The following is a 23722-nucleotide window of genomic DNA, read 5'->3' on the forward strand; positions in this document are numbered from 1 at the left end:
TTCTGCATGTTCACTATTGGAGAAAAGAAATGCTACTGATTTTTGTGTGTTGATTTTGTATCCTGCTACTGTGCTGAAATCATTTATCAATTCCAAGAGTTTTTTTGTAGAGGTTTTAGGCTGTTCGATATATAGGATCATGTCATCTGCAAACAGGGACAGTTTGACTTCATCTTTTCCAATCTGGATGCCCTTTATTTCCTTCTCTTCTCTGATTGCTCTGGCTAGTACTTCCAACACTATGTTGAATAGGAGTGGTGAGAGTGGGCATCCTTGTCTAGTTCCTGTTCTTAAAGGAAAAGCTTTCAGCTTTTCCCCATTCAGGATGATATTGGCAGTGGGTTTGGCATATATGGCTTTAATTATGTTGAGATACTTTCCCTCTATACCTAACTTATAGAGGGTCTTTGTCATGAATGAGTGCTGAACTTTATCAAATGCTTTTTCAGCATCTATAGAGATGATCATATGGTCCTTGTGTTTGAGTTTATTAATATGGTGTATCATATTTATTGATTTGTGTATGTTGAACCAACCTTGCATCCCTGGGATGAATGCCACTTGATCGTGATGAATAATTTTACGTATGTGTTGCTGTATTCTGTTTGCTAGTATTTTAGTGAGGATTTTTGCATCTATATTCATCAAGGACATCGGCCTGTAGTTTTCTTTTTTGGTTATATCTTTACCTGGTTTTGGTATCAGGATGATGTTTGCTTCATAGAATGAGTTTGGGAGATTTGCATCCATTTCAATCTTTTGGAATAGTTTGTAAAGAATCGGTGTCAATGCCTCTTTGAATGTTTGGTAAAATTCTGCTGTGAATCCATCTGGTCCTGGGCTTTTCTTTGTTGGGAGCCTTCTGATAACAGCTTCAATCTCCTTTATTGTTATTGGTCTGTTCAAATTTTCTACGTCTTCATGGTTCAGTTTTGGGAACTTGTGTGTGTCCAGAAATTTATCCATTTCCTCCAGATTTTCAAATTTGTTGGCGTATAGTTGTTTATACTAGTCTCGAATGATTCCTTGTATTTCAGATGAATCAGTTGTAATATCGCCTTTTTCATTTCTAATTTTGGTTATTTGAGTCTTCTCTCTTCTTTTTTTTGTTACCATGCTAATGGTTTGTCAATTTTATTTATCTTTTCAAAAAACCAACTTTTTGATTCGTTGATCTTTTGAATTGTTTTTTGGTTTTCAATTTCATTCAGTTCTGCTCTGATCTTAATGATTTCTCAGAAATGGAAAAAACTATCCAGACATTTATATGGAACAATAAAAGACCACGCATAGCCAAAGCAATGCTCAGCAAAAAAAATAAAGCTGGAGGCATAACACTACCTGACTTTAAGCTATACTACAAAGCTATAATAACCAAAACAGTATGGTACTGGCATAAAAACAGACACACTGACCAATGGAACAGAATAGAGAATCCAGAAATCAACCCACACACTTACTGCCATTTGATCTTTGACAAAGGCACCAAGCCTATTCACTGGGGAAGGGACTGCCTCTTCAGCAAATGGTGCTGGGAGAACTGGATATCCATATGCAGGAGAATGAAACTAGATCCATACCTCTCACCGTATACTGAAATCAACTCAAAATGGATTAAGGATTTAAATATACACCCTGAAACAATAAAACTTCTTAAAGAAAACATAGGAGAAACACTTCAGGAAATAGGACTGGGCACAGACTTCATGAATACGACCCCAAAAGCATGGGCAACCAAAGGAAAAATAAACAAATGGGATTATATCAAACTAAAAAGCTTCTGCACAGCAAAAGAAACAATTAACAGAGTTAAAAGACAACCAACAGAGTGGGAAAAAATATCTGCAAAATATACATCTGAGAAAGGATCAATATCCAGAATATATAAGGAACTCAAACAACTCTACAAGAAGAAAACAACAACCCAATTAAAAAATGGGCAAAAGAGCTAAGTAGGCATTTCTCTAAGGAAGATATACAAATGGCCAACAGACATATGAAAAAATGCTCAACATCACTCAGCATCCAGGAAATGCAAATCAAAACCACACTGAGATACCATCTAACCCCAGTTAGGATGGCTAAAATCCAAAAGACTCTGAATGATAAATGCTGGCGAGGTTGCGGAGAAAAAGGAACTCTCATACACTGTTGGTGGGACTGCAAAATGGTGCAGCCTCTATGGAAAATGGTATGGAGGTTCCTCAAACAATTGCAGATAGATCTACCATACGACCCAGCTATCCCACTGTTGGGAATATTCCCAGAGGAATGGAAATAATCAAGTCGAAGGTATACCTGTTCCCCAATGTTCATCGCAGCACTCTTTACAATAGCCAAGAGTTGGAACCAGCCCAAATGTCCATCATCAGATGAGTGGATACAGAAAATGTGGTACATCTACACAATGGAATACTACTCAGCTATAAAAACAAATGAAATACTGCCATTTGCAACAACATGGATGGACCTTGAGAGAATTATATTAAGTGAAACAAGTCAGGCACAGAAAGAGAAATACCACATGTTCTCACTTATTGGTGGGAGCTAAAAATTAATATATAAATACACACACACACACACACACACACACACACACACACACAAAACCGGGGCGGGGGGGGAAGATATAACAACCACAATTACTTGAAGTTGATATGACAAGCAAACAGAAAGGACATTGTTGGGGAGGAGGGGAGGAGGGAGAAGGGAGGGAGGTTTTGGTGATGGGCAACAATAATCAGCCACAATGTATATCGACAAAATAAAATTAAAAAAAAAAAAAAAGAAAAGAAAAGTCCCAACTCCAAAAAAAATAAAATAAAATAAAATAAAATAAAAAAATCTTAATTTTGCCTCTATATGAAATTTATCTAAGTTGAATCTTAGAGTACATGTTCCATTATGACATATATGTGTTGAATTTTCTGCCCCACTGTGATTTGTCTTTTCACTGTCTTGTTGATGTATTTAGGTGCACAGCTTTCCTCATTTTTAATGAAGCACAACTTATCTAATTGTACATTTATATAGGGAACTGCTTTTAATATTTTAAGAAATATTAATTTCCTCCAAAATAATAAAGATAGTTTCATAATTGAAAAAAAAAAGTAACTATTTATGGATAATGTATCACAAAATAGCTCAATGCATGATTTATTCACTTTTGAAAGTCAAACTTTTTAAAATTTTTTATTGAAATGTAATTGATTATACATATTTGTGGGTACAGAGTTAAATATCAATATCTGTGTACACTGTGTGACGATCAAGTCAGGATAATCACCATATTCATCACTGCAAAACAATCATTTCTTTGTGTTGAAGACATTCAATCTCTTCTAGTCATTTGATAACATGCAGAAAATTAATGTTAATTATGGGTGCCTAGATCAACTGTACATCAGTAGAACCTAATTTTCCTAACTAGATGCTTTGTATTCATTAACCTATTTATTACTATACACCCTCTCCCTCCCCTTTTCCTTCCTCTAGTAACCACGGATCTGTTCTCTCCTGAAAGTTTAACACGTTATTATGATTGTTGTTTCTTTCTTTAGTTTTTAGCTCCCATTTGTGAGTGAGAATATGCAGTATTTCTCTTTCTGTGCCTGGCTTACTTCACTTAACATAATTTTCTCCAGTTTCATCCATGCTGCTGCAAATGCCAGAATTTCATTCTTTTTTATGGCTCCAGAAGTATTCCATTGTGTATATATACATTTTTCTTATCCAGTTTTCTGTAAATGGACATTTACGTTAGTTCCATATCTTGGCTACTATAAATGGAGCTGTGATAAATGTGGGAATGCAGGTATCCCTTCAACATGATGATTTCCATTCCTTTGGGTATATACCCAGCAGTGGGATTGCTGGACAATATCGCAGTCCTACCTGTAGTTGTCTGAGAAACATCTACACTATTTTCCATAATGGCTGTACTAATTTACATTTTCACCAACAGCACAGGAGGATTTCCCTTTTGCCACATCCTTGCCAACATTTGTTATTCTCTGAATTTTTTGATAAAACCTAGTCTAACTGGGGTGAGATGATATCTCAATGTAGTTGGGTTTTTTGTTTTGTTTTGTTTTTGTGACTGGCCAGTTTGGGGATCCGAACCCGTGATCTTTGTGTTAATAAGGCTGTGCTTTAACCAACTGAGCTAACCAGCCAGCCTTTTGACGTAGTTTTGATTTACATTTCCCTAATCAGTGATGTTGAGAATTTTTTAATGTACCTGTTGGCCATTTGTACGTCTTCTTTTGAGAAATGTCTATTCAGCTCCCTTGCCCATTTTATAATTGCATTACTTGTTTTTTTACTATTGTTTGAGTTCCTTGCATAATCTGGATATTAATCCCTTGTCTGATGTATAGTGTGCAAATATTTTCTCCCATTCCGTAGGTTGTCTTTTCACTCTGTTGATTATTTTCTTTGCTGTGCAGATAAAATTTCCTTTTTAGTTTGATAAAATCCCATGTTTCTTTTTACTTTTGTTGCCTATGCTTTTGAGGTCTTATTCACACAGTCTTTGCCCAGTCCTACATCCTGAAGTGTATCCCCTGTGTTTTCTTCTCGGTGTTTCATAGTCTCAAGTCTTATATTTAAGTCTTCAATCCATTTTGACTTGATTATGGCTTATGGTGAGAGGTAAGGATCTATATAATTCTCCTACACATGGATATCCAGTTTTCCCACCACCATTTATTATAGACACTGTCCTTTCCCCAATGTACGTCCTTGGTGCCTTTGTTGACTATCAGTTGGTTGTAAGAAAAAGGATTGATTTCTGCTCCATTGGTCCAAGTATGTGTTGTTAGGCCAGTACCATGCTGTTTGGTGAATATATGGTTTTTTAGTATAATTTGAAGTCAAGTAGTGTAATGCCTCTGGCTTTTTTTTTTTTTTTGCTCAGGATTTCTTTGGCTATTCAGGGTCTTTAATTGTTCCATATGAATGTTAAGATGGTTTTCTCTATTTCCGTGAAGAATGTTATTGGTATTCTGATAAGGATTGCATTAAACCCATAGATCACTTTGGGTAGTATGGACATTTACACGTTAATTCTTCCAACCATGAACATGGAATGTCTTTCCATGTTCTGGTATCCTCTTTAATTTCTTTCATCCATGTTTTATAGTTCTTATTGAAGAGATCTTTCACTTCCTTGGTTAAATTAATTCCTAGGTATTTTGGTTTTTTGGCAGCCATTGTAAATGGGCTTGCTTTCTTGATTTATTTTTCTGCTAATCTGTCATTGGTGTATAAAAACACTACTGATTTTTGTATATTGATTTTGTATCCTGCAACTCTACTTAATTTATCACCTCTAGAAGTTTTTTGGTGGAGTCTTTAGGTTTTTCTGTATATAGGATCATGTCATCTGCAAACAGGGATTATTTGACTATCTTTTCCAATTTGAATGCCCTTTATTCCTTTCTCTTATCTGACTGCTCAGGCTATTATTTCCAATACTATGTTAAACGGGAGTGGTGAAAGTGGTTATACTTGTCTTGTTCTCCTCTTAAAGGAAAAGTTTTCAGCTTTTCCCCATTGAGGATATTGCTGGAGGTGGGTTTATCACATATGGTTTTTATTGTGTTGAGATTTTTCCTTCTATACCTAATTTGATGAAGAGTCTTTACCATGAAGGAATGTTGAATTTTGTCAAATGCATTTTCTGCATCTATTGAGATAATCATGTGAATGTTGTCCTTGATTTTGTTGATATGATGTATTAATTTATTGATTTGCATATTCCTGGGATGAATCCCATTTGATCATGATGTATAATCTTTTTGATGTGCTGTTGAATTGTTCGCTAATATTTTGTTGAGGACTTTTACATCTATGTTCATCAAGGATATTGGCCTGCAGTATTCTTTTTTTGTTGTGTCTTTGTCTGATTTTACTATCAGGGTGCTGCTGGCCTCACAGAAAGAGTTTGGAAGAATGGCCTCTGTTTCAATTTTTTGGAATAGTTTGAAAAGAACTGGTATTAATTCTTCTTTAAATGTTTGGTAGAATTCAGCAGTGAAGCCATCTGATCTTGGGCTTTTCTTGGTTGGGAGACTGCTGATTATTGCTTCAATCTTGTTGCTCATTATTGGTCTGTTCAGTTTTGCTGTTTCTACTTGGTTCAGTCTCGGTAGTTTGTATGTGTCCAGAAATTTATCCATTACCAGATTTTCAAAAGTGTGGCTGTATAGTTTTTCATAATAGTCTCTAATGATTCTTTGTATTTGTGTGGTATCGGTTATAATGTTTCCTTTTTCATTTCTTTTTGTTATTTGTGTCTCCTCTCTTCTTTTTTTAGTTAGTCTAGCTAATGGTTTGTCTGTTCTGTTTATCTTTTAAAAAATCAATTTTTGTTTCACTGATCTTTTGTATCTTTTTTTGGTTAATAATCTTTATTATATCTTTCTGTGTACTCATTTTGGGATTGCATTATTCTAACATGTAGTTCATTGTGGAGAATGTTCCATGTGCTGATGAGAAGAATGTATATTCTGTAGTTGTTGGATGAAATGTTCTACGAATATCTTTCAAGTCCAACTGGTCTAAAGTGTAGTTTATGTCCTGTGTTTTTGCCTGTTGCCTAGACAATCCGTCCAATGATGAGAGAGGAGTGTTGAGGTCCCATCTATTATTGTATTGGGGTCTATATATCTCTTTAGATCTAATAATATTTGCTTTATATATCTGGGTGCTCTAATGATGGGTGCACATATATTTATGATTATTATACCCTCTTGCTGGATAGATCCCTTTATCATTATATAATGACCTTCCTGGTCTCTTTTTATAGTTTTTGGTTTAAAGCCTATTTTTTCCAATATAAGAATAGCTACTCCTCCTTGTTTTTGGTTTCCATATGCATGACATATCTTTCCCATTCCTTCACTATTAGTCTGTGTCAGTCCTTTACAGAAGAACTGAGTTTCTTGTAGGCAGCATATATTTGGGTCTAATTTTTTAATCCATTCAGCCAGTCTGTCTTTTGAGTGGGAAATGCAATCCATTTATATTTAGGATTATTATTGAAAAGTATGGTCTTACTCCTGGCATTTTAGTGATTTTTTTTTATGATTGTTTTGTATATCTATTGTTCCTTTCCTTTCCCTTTTATTGATCATCTTCAGTGTTTGTTGGCTTTCTGCAGTGATAATATATACAGTTTCATTCTCTTTCTCATTTGTGTATTTGCTCTCCCAATGGGTTTTACTCTTTCTTATCCATACATGAAGCGATTATCACTTTTTGAATTCCAGATATAGGACTCTCTTGAAGATTTCTTGCAGGGCTGGTAAGTGGTGTAAACTCCCACAGTGTTTGTTTGTCTGGGAAATACACTATTTCCCCTTTATTTCTGAAAGATAGCTTGCTTGGTATAGTACTATTGGCTGGCAGTCTTTTTCTTTTAGTACTTATCATTCCATTCTCGCCTGGACTGTAAGGTTTCCACTAAGAAATATGCTATTCATTAAAGGGTTTTCTGTACTCCTTATCTCCAATCCCTCTACTCCCATTTGCACTTTTACATGTCATTTTTTGTGTGGTAAAATATACATAACAAAGTTTACCATTTTAACCATTTGTCAGTGTACAATTCAGGTCAATTAAGTACACAATGTTATATAAACATTCCATTATCTATTTCCAAAACTTTTACATCATCATCTATATCCATTAAGCACTAACTCTCCACCCCTCCATGTCTCACCAGACTCTGATAACCTCTATTATACTCTCTGTCCCTGTGAACTTGCCTATTCAAAATACCTCTTTTAAGTGGACTCGTACAATATTGTCTTTTGTGTCTGGTTTATTTCACTTAGCAAATATTCTCAAGCTTCACTCATGTTTAGCATATATCACAACTTCATTCCTTTTTGGCTAAATAATATTCTACTATGTGTGTGTGTGTGTGTGTGTGTCTGTGTGTGTGTGTGTGTGTGTCTGTGTGTGTGTGTGTATCACCATTTGTTTATTCATTCATCCATTGATTGACATCTAAATCATTTCAATTTTTCGGCTATTGTGAATAGTGCTACTATTAACATCCGTGTACATGTATCTGTTGGAGTACTCGTTTTCAATTCTTTTGAGTATATACCTAGAAATGAAATTGCTGGGCCATACAGTAATTCTACATTTAACTTTTTGAGGAACCATCAAACTGTATTCCAAGTGAATACAACATTTTTCTTTCCCACGAGTTTTCCCATTTGCTTTTAACCAATTCCAACTAAAATTCTGCCTGTGTCATACCACTGCTCTGCAACATCACCAATAATTTCCACATCACCAAATCCAAGCATCTATTCTCACAAACGACCCACTCCCTCCCCTTTAAAACACTTGTGGCACATAGCTTCCAGACAGACATTCTCTTGGTTTTCCGCCTACATTACTGATCACTTAGTCTCAGTTTCCCTTGCCATTTCTTCCTCATGTTTCCAAATTTTTAACATCACAGTGCCCCAGAGCTTGGTCCTAGAACCTCTTTTTTTAATCTACATGGATTTCAGTCTTAATATAATTACGAATCTCAAGTTTATACACCCAGACAAAATTTCTAATCTGATCTTCAGATTCATACCTGTACACCTCCACTGTCTAGCAGATAGCTCTGCTTGAATACATGGTGGACATCTTAAACTATCCAAAACAAACTCCTGATCTTCATCTCAAACCTAGCCTTCTCACAGAACCTACTCACCTCAAAAAATCAGAACTCAACCCTTCTAGTTACTCAGTAGCCGTCCTTGGATCCTCTTTATTTCAATCATGACTTACAAAATCTATCAGGAAATCCTGCCAACTCGTCCTTCAAAACACCTTATCTAAAATCCAATCACTTTCTACCACCTCCACTTGCTACCACCCTAAACCAAGCAATCATCTTCTCTTGCTTGAAAATTGCAATCCTGTCTCTGATTTCCTTTCTTCTTCTTTTGCTCCCTTATAATCTATTCTCAGAACAGCAACCAGAGTGATCTAATTTAAAATATACCTCAGATCATCATATAACTCATCTGCTACAACTTGTCCTAAAACTTCCTATCTCATTTTGAATAAAAGAAAGTCCCAGGGCCGACCCCGTGGCTCACTCGGGAGAGTGCGGCGCTGGGAGCACTGAGGCCGCAGGTTCAGATCCTATATAGGGATGGCCAGTGCGCTCAATGGCTGAGCGTGGTGCAGGTTGCGATCCCCTTACCGGTCACAAAAAAAAAAAAAAAAAAAGTCCCAAAAATAACCTACATAATTTTACAACTTATAGACTGCTCCAAACCCCATTATCTCTCTGCTCTGGTTTTGTACTGCATTCACACTAGCTCACTTTGCTCCACCCCACTGGCCTCCTTGCTTGTCCTTCAAATTCGGGGACCTTTACATTTGCTATTCCTGAAAGCTTATTCCCACATATCCTCTCTTTCACAGGTCTTTGCTTCAATATCCCCTTCACAGTAAGGCCTGCTCTGATAAATCAATTTAAAAGTACAAATCCCCTCCCCTCTAGTAGAAGCACTCACTATAATTCCCCCTCTTTATTTTTTCTACATAACTCTTATCCTTAAAGGACAGACTATATGGCTTATTTGTTTATAATAACAATTTAAGTTCTAAGAAACAGGTATTTCTATCTGCTGGCTGTGGTATCTCTAGAGACAAAACAGTGCCTGTACCACAACTGGCATTAATAAATATTTTTTGAATGAATTATGATAATGTTCAGGGATGTAATATGTACGATAATACTATTATAAGAAGCCAGGAAACAAATAACCTTAAATTCAGGTTGGATTATATTTGAGAGGAAGGGAATACAAAATACAACCAAAGTAGAACACACAAGGGGCGCCAAAAGTATTATTAATTTTATGTTTAAGTAAAAGAGTGTTCAGTTTACTATTCTTTAAATAATATAATAAATACACCCATTGTAGACTCTTTTAAGTATATTTTTATATGCATTTTTTAATGGAGGAAGTGGTCAAAGTATGTTAAATATTGCAGAAAAAGAGTTAGAAGAGGAGTACGATAAGAAATTGGACAGTTGTGAAGAGTGAAAGAGGTCAGAAGAGAAAAATTATAGGTAAAAAACTATTTAAAGAAATTTTGTTATGAAGGAGAGCACAGAAATGAAATAGTAGCTGAATGGGTATATGAATTCAAGGGAAATTTTTGATGTGCATTTCTTTATTAATGGAAATATTAAGGCATGATTGTACGCCAACTGAATGATTCAGTAGGGTGAAAAGAAAACTCTCCATTAAGTTGATAAAAAAGAAAAGGAGAGAAGGCATTAAGAAGATAGGAAATGATCAAAATTCAGAGATTTCAGATGGACAGGACATATAATTTTATGAAGTAAGAACTGTTAAATTCTATTTCACATCTTTTGAGTGCAAAACAAACTTTAGTTAAGCTAGAATCTTATTAGCAATCAAAACTTAATCATTAAAGTTCACAGAAATATGAACAGCAAGAGAAAAAAACTTACTTTGAAAGTCACAATTGCCTTTGTGCAGTAAAACCCTACAGAAACAACAGGGTCCTTCAAAGTCTGTGCTTTTTGCTGATGTGTGGCTGATACAGGATCATTCCCAAGGTAGTCTTCCTCACCATCATCATAACTCACAATTGCAGGCACAAATGACCAGGCCCATGATACCCATCCCTGTGGCTGCTCATCATCTTGCTGTGAATATAACTCTTGACCTTCGTACTGAGCAGGATACTGCATATCTATTCTTGTTTCATCCTCAGCACCTATCAATCAAAATAAAGCCAATTTACATAAATGAAGAAGATTTCACCGGGAAAAAATAGAAATGTACATCCTCTAAAAATGTCCATCCCATATTCTTCTTTCTAACATAAGTTATGAATAAATCATACATTGGTTATTATTATTTGAAACCAATACTTTAGCATTTTCACTCTCAAGTTTCTATATGTTGTATTGTGTCAATCTCTCCGTGTAGGTAAATTTTACATGCAAGGTAGTTTATTACCTGCAAATAAATTTAAACGTATTTGATAAATACAAAGAATAAATTAATTCTTTAACATGTCACTAATTTTTTTTAAACCAACAACAAAAAACCTACCTCTCAAAAATAAGGCTAATATGTTGAAAAAATAAGGCCAATGTCTTGACTTTTCTCAGAAGCATAATACCAGCAAACTCTAAGAAAAGCTCTTGATTTTCTGATCCACCCAATTGAGAAAGAAAATGGAAAGTGCTTCTAGGCAAAATGTACCCCCTACAACAAGAATTATCCCAAAGGATGAAAGTAAACATTACAATGAAATGATATTTATATGTAGCTAAGAAAAATAATAGTGTTGGTAACTCTTTCCTATTAGTGCATAAGATATGTTAGTATCTTTCCTACTCAACAGATGAAAAAAAATTTGAGCAAAGAAATTTTATTTGATTACAAATTGGCAGACTAAAGATTTAGATTCCAACCACTCTTTAATTTATTCCACCTTTGTTAAGACAAACTCTATAAAAAGTCCCTTAATATTATTTTAACAATACAAAGAGGTATATCATCATGAAATTTAGAAAGAAAAATATTACTTTTTAAAAACAAACAAAAAGGTATATCATTTTGAAATTTAGAAATAAAAAATTTCTTTTTAAAAAATTCATAAGGGCTGGCTGGTTAGCTCAGCTGGTTAGAGCACAGCCTTGTAACACCAACATCACAGGTTTGGATCCCCACACCAGTCCAGCCACAAAAAAAAAAAAAAAAAAAATTCATGAGATAAGTAGTCTCCAGCAGATTCAATTATATATACTTTCCACTGATAAATCTATAAATACACACTCCTTTAAACACCATCCTTCTTGGTTGGATAAGGGACACAAAGAATAATTATGATCTGTAATGATAAACATGCTAATATTGATTTGATCATCACATATTGTACACAAACACTAATAGTCAACTTTGTATCCATAGATATGTATAACCAATTATGTTTCAATTAAAACAAAAAAAGTCTGATCAATCTCAGGAATGTAAGGGTGTTTAATATTAGAAAATTTATAAATTAAAAAAAAATTCATTACAAGATTGAAGAATAACTACAGGTGATCCTCTTAATAGTTATGGAAAAATCATTTGACAAAAATCAATATCCATTAACAGAGTTGTTTTAAAGATGAGTAGAAATCCCTCCCTAAAGTGATAAAGAATGCCTGTATTAAATAGTACTTAATATATTAGAAGTATTTGTTTTACAATCAGGAATAGAAAATGATGTCTAATACATAAGAAGACAAATAAATAAATGACTTAGAAATTTTAAAAAAACAATGTGCTTCAGCTTCAAAATAAATTATAAAAGTTACAAATAAAAAAAAATGTTTAGCATAACCTTCATATCTTGCTGTTTAACCATAAACATTATCTAAGTTTCTATTAGGGGATAAATAAAGACATTAATTGTCCCTAACAAGACATGAAATTGGACATCATCACTGAATATCGTCTCAGCTGATGTGAAATTGGACATCATCACTGAATATCATCTCAGTTAAGAAACAAAAATCATGTCACCTCAACTCAGGAAACAGTGACCGGGTTGAGTCCACAGAGCTAGACTCTATCTAGACCTCTCATGTTTAGCACATTAAAACAGAAAGAGTATCCACTGCTTAAGCTTTTGAAACAAAAGAAAGAAACGCCACTAATAGAGGTCTGAGAAACCAGGCACTATAATTTTTACTTAATATTTTCTTGAGTAAAAAATAAGAGGGATTTTTGATGAAAGATGCTTTTCAAGCTCCAAATCTTTGCTTACTGCCCTAGAATATATTTGGGTATGGAAAAGAAAAAAGCATCTGTCTCATATCTGGTCAAAATTTCCAAAAATACTCTTTTTTTGTTTGTTTGTTTCTCTTCCTTATTTTATTATTTTTTTAAATTTTTTTTTAAAAATTTTATTTTGTCGATATACATTGTGGCTGATTATTGCTCCCCATCACCAAAACCTCCCTCCCTCCTCCCTCCCCCCTCCCCCCCAACAATGTCCTTTCTGTTTGCTTGTCGTATCAACTTCAAGTAATTGTGGTTGTTATAGCTTCTCCCCACCCCCCCGGGTTTTTTTTGTGTGTGTGTGTGTGAATTTATATATTAATTTTTAGCTCCCACCAATAAGTGAGAACATGTGGTATTTCTGTTTCTGTGCCTGACTTGTTTCACTTAATATAATTCTCTCAAGGTCCATCCATGTTGTTGCAAATACTCTTTCTTTGGAACAGTGCATCTTAATCTGAGCCCTTTGACAGAATTCAGAAATTCTATAAATTTCATTGGGAAAACTAAGTATTTAATTAAAATATAGCATTCCTTTAGTTATGAATGTAGTTAACAAACCACAGTTGCATTAGCAGTTATCTGTGACTCTAAAATCTATAGAAATCACAGTTATAGCAAAAATAACAGTTGTGAAACTATCTAAAAATATCTATCACACTCATTAGTACTTTGATGCTTTGATAGCTGTTAGGCCTCCTGCTATAACTTTGTTATTTGATGTGTTAACACAAAAGCACATTATAATTTCTTAAATATTTGATATCTATTTCAATATAATTAATTTCTTTTGTAATCCAATATATTCCCTTAAAACGTTCATAGAATCGGCATATAGCCAAGATGGAATAACAAAGAAAATTTACCCTCCCACCTGAAAAAGACAACAAAAAATCCAAATATATAAAATAATGGTTTTCAGACGCTGGGTATTAGGCAGTGAAGACCAATGACTCCTGAGAGATGGCAAACAAGAGAAATGAACTCTGCAAACGCCCCAGTAAACTGTCTGGAATGAGCTTCTAAGCCACAGCCAGGAAAGAGGAAATCTAAACAGAGCTCAACAATCTTCCTTAGATGGAAGACAGAGTAGGAAGTCCAGGGAGACTAAGATGGTTAGAGTTCGCAGGACAGAGTACCAAACAGGAAAGCTGCTCAGAAAGCCCCTGAGATCTGCAGAAGGTCCTCATCTAGTATTCGTTCAGTTGAGTATTAATTGATGCATGCATATAAGGAAACTTAAAAAGAACCACCAGAAAGGGGCAAAGCGAACAATCCTCAGGGCTCACACAGAATTAGGAATAGTTTTTGTTCCCAACAGCCAAAAAGAAAAAAAAAAAACCTTTTAATTCACAGGGCACTAGGCAGGGTACTCAGAAGAGTAACTTTAAGTAGTGAGACAAAAGTGGGCCTAAACTAATTGCTGCTTTGATCCCATCTAACAAACCTTAAAAGCAAGCACCAAATGAATTAAATCACAACAAAAATATCTAGTATCCAACAAGGCAAAATTCACAATGTCTGATAACCAATTAAAAATTATCAAGCATGCAAAGAAACAAAAAAATATATAACCCATAATGAGGAAAAAAAGTCAATCAACAGAAAGAGATCCAGAGACAACACAGATCATAGCATAGCATTAGTAAACAAGGACATTAAAACAGCTATATAAATAAAATGCATATGTTCAAGTAAGCATAAACAGATAAGGAGAGACATGAAGTATATAACAAAAGACCCAAATTGAACTTCTAGACATGAAAAACAATACATAAAATATACACGAGATGGGATTAATAGCACATTATACAGAGCAGAAAATTAGTAAACTTGAACAGAAATAGAACTATCCAAAATGAAAGAGAAAGTAAAAGTAAAAAAGAAAAGAAAACCATGAATGGAGCATCAGAGAGCTCTGTCAAACATCAAACAGCCTGATATACACACAATTGAAGTCTCCAAAGGAATAGACAAGGGAACTAAAAAAAAAATTTGAACAAATAATGTCCAAAATTTTTCCACATATAGGTGAAAACCATAAACTCACAGATGCAAAAATCTCAATGAACTCCAAGCACAAGTAACATGAAGAAATGACACAAAGGCACATCATAATCAAGTTGCTTAAATCCTTCTGAGAGAAGGTTCAATCCATGGCACACATACAAAAGATCAGGGATCTCTAAACAGTTGAGAGAACTAACTTAGATGCCGCTGGAAGCATACACTGGAGTTGGCTTTCTCCCTCTCTAACATACAAAAAAAATCTAGACACCTTCTCAGGTCACAGAAAGCAACAGCTATAAAAATTTGAAAATTACATTTCATCAAAATTAAAAACGTGTGCTCAAAAGATACCTATTAAAAAATGAATAAGCAAGATACCTATTAAAAAATGAATAAGCAAGTCACAGACTGGCAAAAAAAAAAAATTCCCAAAACATATGTATTACACAGGACTTGAATTCAAAATATATAACGAACTCCTACAAATAATGAAACACAAAAATGCTTTAAAACAGGCAAATATTTAGCATACACTTCACAAAGGTAGACATATATCAAAAGCCAATAACTACATGAAAAAGTTCAAAATAATTACTCATGAGGAAAACGCAAATTAAACCCACGATATATACCACAACACACTTACCACAATAGCAAAAAGTAAAACAATACTGACAACACAAAATATTGGTAAGGATGTAGAGCAACTGGAACTCTCACACATTACTGACAGGAATGTAAAATGATACAATCACCTTGGAAAAAAGGCGTGGTAGTTTCTTTAAAAACTAAACATATAATTCCACTCTTAAGTATTTATCCAGGAGAAAGAACAAACAGCACATGTCCACATGAAAGTTGTACAAGAATGTCCATGAAAGCTTTATTTATAATAGCCAAAAACTGGAAATAGCCAATGTGTCCATCAAAAAGCAAATGGCTACATATATTATAGTGTATTCATGTGGTATGTACACAATGTACCTAACAAAAGAACAGCTGATTTATGCAACAATGTAGATGAATCCCAAAAATACTATGCTTAATGAAAAAAGACTTTCACAAGAGAGTACATATACTCTATGATTCCATCTATGTGAAATTCTAGAATCAGCAAACTTATGGTTTTAAAAAAAGTTCAGAACAGTGTTTTTCTAAGTGAAGGCAGGCAGGTAGGGATGAGGGGAATGTCTGGAAAGGGGCAAAAAGAACTTCTTGAGATGTTAATGACCTATATCTTGATAAGTGTTTTGTTATCACACAAGAATTTCTCAAAACTTGTTGAATAGTATACTTAAGATTTATACATTTAACTGTAAATTTAACCTTCAAAAAAAAAAAAAAAGACCAGTTAATTAAAATGTAAACTCTAGATAACAATATGCACCTGAAGCCTAGAGGTAAAGTGTACTAAAGTCTGTAAGTTACTTTGAAAGGCATCAAAAACATTGGTGCATTGATAAATAGAGGGATGTTTGATGGACAGATATGTGATGAAGCAAATGAACAAAATATTATAGAACCTAGATGGTAAATATGTGAGTGTCCACTGCATAATAACTCTTTCAACTTTTCTATACATTTGAAATTTGTCATGTTATAAAAAAAAATGAACTAAGCACCTTTTACATGCTAGGTTTTGTGCTAGGTGTCAGACATTGTTTCTGTCTCAAAAGTTCATTGGCTAACAGGAACTCACTGTCTAGTGTAAAATAAAGGTATGTTTTATACCTATATGCTTATTAAAGTTCCCTATTTTTTAAGATAATACTTTTTCAAATGAAATAAAATTTAAATATCATAAAATTCACCCTTTAAAGGAGGATAAGTCAGTGGTTTTTAACACAGTCACAACTTGTGCAACCATCAAATTTTAGAACATTTTCATCACCCCAAAAAGAAACCTACCTATTTGCAGTCATTCTTTCATCCCCCTATCCACTGGCTACTAACCTACTTTCTGCTTCTACAGAATTGCCTATTCTGGACATAACATATGAATGAAATCACACAATATGTGTTCCTTTTTGACTGTCTGCTTTCACTTAAGATAGTGTTTTCAATGTACATCCATGTTGTAGCATGTACAAAAGTACTTCAAAAGGCTCGTGGAAAAATAGAGTTAAAAGATAATATGAATCTTTCCATGAACTTTATGAAGTACCCCCATATCAGTATTTCACTCCTTTGTATGGCTGAATAATATTCCAATGTATAGATATACCATAATTTGCTTTTCCATTCATCAGTTGATGAACATCTGGGTTGTTTCCAGTTTTTGGCTGTTATAAATAATTCTGCCATGAACATTAATATACAAATTTTTATATAGACATATGTTATAAATTCTCTTGATATATATCTAGGGGCGGAATTGCTGGGTCACATGTTTACTGTATGTTCAACGTTTTCGTTCTTGCCAATTGTTTTCCAAAGTGGCTATACCATTTTACATTCCCACAAGAAACATATACACGTTCCAATTTCTCCACATCCTCACCAACACTTATTATGTGTCTTTTTGATTAACAGTCATCCTAGTGGCTGTGAAACGGTATTTCATTGTGGTTTTGATTGTGTTCCTTTCATGGCTAATGATATTGAGTATCTTTTCATGTGCTTTTTGGCCATTTGTTTATCCTCTCTGGAGAAATGTCTATTTGCCCATTTTTTTAATTGGTTATTTGTTCCTAAATTTCAAACACCCTTCTCCTAAGGCTCTACCTGTGGAAATTAATCATCTTCTTAAAACTCTTCCTGAGTCTCAGACCCAATACCAAGTCAAAATCAAGCATTCCTTTCATCATCTTTCTACTTCAGATCATTCACACTTTTATTTATCAAATTTTCTACCATTCTACTGTATATCAGACTTAACTAACTGATCACATGTCTGTCCACCCCACTATACCTTATGACTTTAAGGGAAGGGAATAATACATCACATTGATCTTGGTGTTTTCTCACATTACCAACAATTATGGCTTGCACACAATAGTCTTTAGTTAAATTGTAATGAATTGAATAACTGCGTTAACCCACTAAGTATCCTTCAATGAAACACATATTTCACTAATAGTACTAAATTGTTGTTGAGGCTTTGCAGAAAAATTACCAATACTATAATTTACTAGGAAGTCTTAAGGTTGCACTACTTTATCTTCTATAAAATGTACATTCTGAACACTTATACCTATTAAAAATATTAAAGTTATTTTTAGTATAAAGAAAAATTTCAGAAGAGTATTTATCATGTAGATAAAATCTTAGTGTCAAACAATCAAAATACAATCACCACCATCACATTAGAACACTATAAAACTCAATCTAATGTATTTTTCAAAGCTTCCCAGTGATGAAAACACTTTGTAAGAACAACAGGTCTAAAATAAAGGTTTTGTTATTACTTACCTGTAATGTTTCCTAACACATCTTTATTGTGACAGGCAGGATCCTCTGTTTCTCCATCTTTAAAATTGCCTATTTCTCCATAGTAAAGAGCAATCCCAAGTTGCATTATACGGATAAACATTGGCAGTTGTTGATCTGTGATAGAAAGTTTCAAACTCTCTACTAAAGTATGAATCTGTATTTTGAAAAAATAAAAATATCAACAAAAGCATGTTTAAAAACAGTACCTTATAAGTAGAGAAATTTTAAAAGCCTTAAAATGAAATATCATAAAAGAAACACTAACATCTCAAACATTTCTAATATTTAAACCAAAATAATATTTACTCTAAAACCTTAGGAATTAAAGTTTGCTATGATGATCAATAAACTTTAGATTGCAATATATTAAACCAAATGATGTAAATGCAAGTAGAATAATAGGAAGATATATTCACATTTAATTTCCAGAAAACTATTACAGAAGGAAATTAAGTTATATAACCAAATGCCTATTCTATAACATTAAGAATATGATACTACTCCCTCCCCAAAAAACCAGAAAAATTTCTGTCAAAACCAAGAATAATAAAAGTTTCATGATATCATATTAGTAGAACTTTAATCGCTCTTTCCAGCTTTCTTAACCTAAAAGAATACACATATATCATAAAACCATATGTTAAGTGGGGAAATAAGTAACATTGTAACTATAGAAGTATGGAAATAATAAAATTTTTACTGCCAAATATGGAAAAACAAGTGAAATATACATTCAAGAAAGTTTTTCAGACAAGTTTTAAATAAGAAATTTTAAAATGACATAAAATTTATAACATGAGTCAACTATAAGAAAGAAATAAGATTAATTACTAGGAAATAGGACATATAGCAATCAAAGTTCTCCTTAAAGAAAGAGACATCAATGGAATATAAACACAGCTTCAGTGTAATGGTTTCCTGCTGTTATAAAAACATGGAATAAAACCAATTAAGGCACAAAGTCAAGTCTCTTAGAAAGTTTATTTTGACTAACTAATATTTGAGTGTCTATAAAACAGACAAAAAAGTACTGGTAATCACCATATTTTTAGAGCTCAAAGCACAAAACAATTGTATTTGAAGAAAGTTGTACAGAGGAAAGGTGTGAAATACCATATTTTAAACACAAGCACAAGTTTCTTAGAACTGACCTAAAAAATCATACGTTGAATAAACCATGAAGAGGCAAGAAAATGGGGCAGGATGGGGATTATGCAGGCCTGCTAAGCTTTTCTTAATTTGAGATTCTGTGTCACATTCTCTTAAATATTGTACTGCACTGATAGCACCAGTGATAAGCAGATAAGCACTCTTAGCAAACCCAATGATAAAGAATCTATCCTTTAAATATATTTGTATAATAGTATATATATATAAATCTTTAAAATCAGAAAGAAAAGATTAATCCTCAATAGAAAAATAGACAAAGAACCTGAATGGATAATTCAAAGAACAAATGGCCAGTAAATATATTTTCAAAATCTAACATCACTAATAAATGTCAATTAAATTATATGTATACATATATTTTTTGCTCAAGATGGCAATTTTTTAATATGATCATATTTAAGGATAGCAAGAAATGTAATATAGGTACTCCCTTTAATGTTCACAGGAGAATATCCTAGTTAAAACTTTCTAGAAACAATTTTGCAATCCAGACCACAGGCCTTAAAAATGTTTAATAGGATATTTGCAATTATAGAAATCTTTCCTGAGGAATTAATCAGAGGTGTGGGCAAAGATTTATGCACAAACTTTTATTCTGAAACACTGCAAAGTAAATTTCTAAAACTAGGGGAAATGTTAAATAAATTGGGTACCCATATGATCTGTAACTCATAAATGTTATAATCTCTATTCACACACAAGATAGAAAATTATGAAAAGTCAACCCAAAATATTAATAAATTCAAAAGCCATTTAAACAAACATACAAGAAAGGCTTTTTTTTTTTTTTTTTAATTTATTTATTTATTTTATTTTTTTTTTTTAATTTTATTTTGTCGATATACATTGTAGCTGATTAATGCTCCCCATCACCAAAACCTCCCTCCCTTCTCCCTCCCCCCCTCCCCCCCAACAATGTCCTTTCTGTTTGCTTGTTGTATCAACTTCAAGTAATTGTGGTTGTTATATCTTCTTCCCTCCCCCCCCCGATTTGTGTGTGTGTGTGTGTATGTGTGTGTGTGAATTTATATATTAATGTTTAGCTCCCTCCAATAAGTGAGAACATGTGGTATTTCTCTTTCTGTGCCTGACTTGTTGTCAAGAAAGGCTTTAAAAAATAATTAGGATATCTGGAACACTTTGGGAAAACCCCCATCTTTGAGGTGATCAATGAAGTTAACAACATCCTTTTTTTTTTTTTTCTGACCGGGAAGGGGATTGCAAACCCTTGGCACAGTGTTGTCCGCACCACGCTCAGCCAGTGAGAGCTCCGGCCATCCCTATATAGGGTCTGAACCCACGGCCTCAGGCAGTACCAGTGCCTCATTCTCCCGAGTGAGCCACCAGGCCAGCCCAACAACATCCTTTTAATATATATTTCCTAGGAGTAGGAGGTTGGAAGAATGATGGGTCCAACCCCAAATGGCAAATCTTACATTATAATAATATTAATAAACTACTCCAAAATTAATTTCAGCTCAGCATAACATAATGATGTCTCATATTTGGTGATTACTGGAGTAAAAAGCCACAAGTCAACAACCTTATTTATGTTAAGGCACTTTTAACAATGAAATGTCATGGCTAATCAATTTTGAGAGCACAAATTAATAGGCCAACACTAAGTGTTTCCTCAATTTCATTTATTTTTACTTTCCTCTAATTTAGCCACATCCTGGAATGGACAATTAAATTTGCACTAATGATGAATAAGATTATCTTATATAGTAAAGCTTACATATATCCATTACTTGCTTTCAAAATACATCTTGAATGTATCTTCACATTAACTGACTTTACTAGCAGATCCAAGACTAAAGAAGTAAACCCATTACCCTGAGACAGAGATACCAATACTATTGAGTTAATAATTTTCCATGCTTATCTTTGCCAAAGAAGCTAATTCAATAATAGAAGGAAAAAGTAACAGAATGTGAACAAACCAATATGCATTATACACAGTGGGGAAAAAAAAGCAAAACACAGATGACTAAGCACTACCAAGGAAAACAAGTAGATTTTAGACATAAATACAAATTTAAGTATGGCATGGCTACATAAAATAGAAAGTGTTATATGTTTTAATAAAACATAATGTAAAAAGAACAAAACTGGGCTGGCCGGTTAGCTCAGTTGTTTAGAGCACAGCCTTGTACACCAAGGTCAAGGGTTCACATCCCCATACTGGCCAGCAGCCAAAAAAAAAAAAAAAAAACCAAACTAATTTTTATACAGCCATACTCAACCAGGCAATACCAGTGTTCAGACTTAGGGCAGGCCAGTCCTTCCATCACAGAATTTTGTCATAGGTGAGAAAGTCAAGAATAAAAATTTATTCCACATTAGTTAACAAGATCACAAGTCACTGCGTGAATTCTTTATCCAAGATACACTGACAGACAGATAAGGTTCAGAAAACTGGTAAATAACAAAAGGTGTTAAGATTTACACTTAAAGACTAACTATACACATTGAAAATATATACTACTACCCTAGGGAACAACAAACTTTCACATGTATCATAAGATATGTCCTGAAAAATTACCATACTCTAAGATTTTAATTACATTTTGAAACCACAGATCAAAAGCTAAAAACTTCTTGAACCGATAAACTAAAATATTAGGTTAGCCTATCAAGCTTTATAAAGTTATCTAAGAAAGAGAAAAGAAAATATCCATAGTTATGAGATTATGCTGAATAAATTACAAGGACTGAAATGTAGATTACTGATATTCAGTTCACTGTGGGTATAAATATACCTTTTTATATGACCTCCTCTACCTATCTGAAGAGAGAAACACTAATAAACAGCTGAATAAACTAAAAAAGGTTTCCATACAATATCTCCATTAGAACACATTATACCAAGAGTAATAAATACAATAATATAAACATAAAAATATACACATAAAAGTCATAAATATAAACAAAACTTCTTTACAAAAAAGCAGTATATAGGCTTATGCAGTTAACTTCTTAATTTTTTAATAAGAATTAGCATGCATAAGAACCAATAAACAAAAAAGATACATGCAACTAATTGCTAGAAAAAGAGATACCTACTTTAATAACAGATGGCATCTTTGAATTTAGGTTATCATATGTAAAATGCAGACGAGTTCTGAAGGAACATTTGTACAATAAAGGATCCTGGTAAAATTCTATTTTACCACTGGCATTTCGTTTATCAAGACAAACTGTACAGTCAGAAAAATTGATAACCTTTCTCAGCACCAGATCAGTCGCTAAAATGAAAAGAAAAACATTTAAAAAGTAAAATGAAAGAAAAAAGGCAACTATTATTTATTAGACAAACAGGAATCAAAAAAAATAAGAGCAGCAAGTACAATTCATGGAGCATTTAATACATGATGCCAGACCCTATGCAAAGAACTTCTCGTTTAAATCTTCCAACGAACTTATGAAACAGACACAATTATCCCCATTTTCTGTATGAAGAATCAAAGGCCTAAGTAGCTTACTCCAATTTGCATAACACCTAACTACAAATTGAGGACAAAATTTATGAAAAATTTTTCTATAATTCTTTTCTGCAATTACATAATAATAAAATAAAATTTTTAAGAATCCATTTAAAAGTTAAAATAACTTTTTGAACAATAGTCACTAATTCATTATGTATTTCACACTATAAAACTCATTGCTACTCTAAAGCTGTGCTGTCCAATAAGGTAGTCACCAACCATATGTTGTTATTTAAATTAATTAAAATTATATAAAAATATAAATTCAGGTTCTTGGTTGCACTAGTCACATTTCAAGTGCTCAACAGCCACCTGTGGCTAGTGACTACAGTACTGGACAGTGAAGATAAAAAATATTTCCGTCATCCCAAAAAACTCTAGTGGACAGCACTGCTATACCAGTAAAAAATGAAGAAACAACCAAGAGCAGCCTAAAGTTTATTTTCAAAGGAACAAAAATGAAACAATTGGTGGTAAACTATCAAACTAGGAAACAAAACCTTTAGTAAATGACTAATTTTATTCCTAACTTATAAGCAATTTCTAAGTAATATCAGGCCCAAATCCACTTGCCCAGAGATTTTAAGTTAGCAGCTACCCATGCACTATGGCCATGGGACTCTTCAAAACAATAAACTATAGTCCACTCCATGGTGACACTATGTCTGAGTATATCCTGGCAACATCTATTCAATTCAACCTCTTAATTTTCTTTTCTTTCTTTCTGGAGTTAAGTTTTTAAGAGGTAAAAATTAAAGAAAATGCTTATTTGTCAAAATA

The 23722-nt window shown here is 33.4% G+C and overlaps 1 protein-coding gene across 2 annotated transcripts in view; it reads right to left on the reverse strand.

The window, feature by feature from the left end:
* The window catches only part of VPS13B (vacuolar protein sorting 13 homolog B), a 794525-nt gene that overhangs the window by 724395 nt on the left and 46408 nt on the right, over positions 1 to 23722 (reverse strand). For both annotated transcript variants that reach the window (XM_063079322.1, XM_063079323.1), the window contains exons 6-8: positions 22521 to 22702; positions 18264 to 18438; positions 10511 to 10779 (exon numbers count right to left, since the gene is read on the reverse strand). In XM_063079322.1, coding sequence (XP_062935392.1) covers positions 10511 to 10779; positions 18264 to 18438; positions 22521 to 22702 — 626 coding nt within the window. The remainder of the gene's footprint in view (positions 1 to 10510; positions 10780 to 18263; positions 18439 to 22520; positions 22703 to 23722) is intronic.

The sequence above is a fragment of the Cynocephalus volans genome, chromosome 15 (assembly GCF_027409185.1).
Source record: "Cynocephalus volans isolate mCynVol1 chromosome 15, mCynVol1.pri, whole genome shotgun sequence".
NCBI classification, from domain to species: domain Eukaryota; kingdom Metazoa; phylum Chordata; class Mammalia; order Dermoptera; family Cynocephalidae; genus Cynocephalus; species Cynocephalus volans.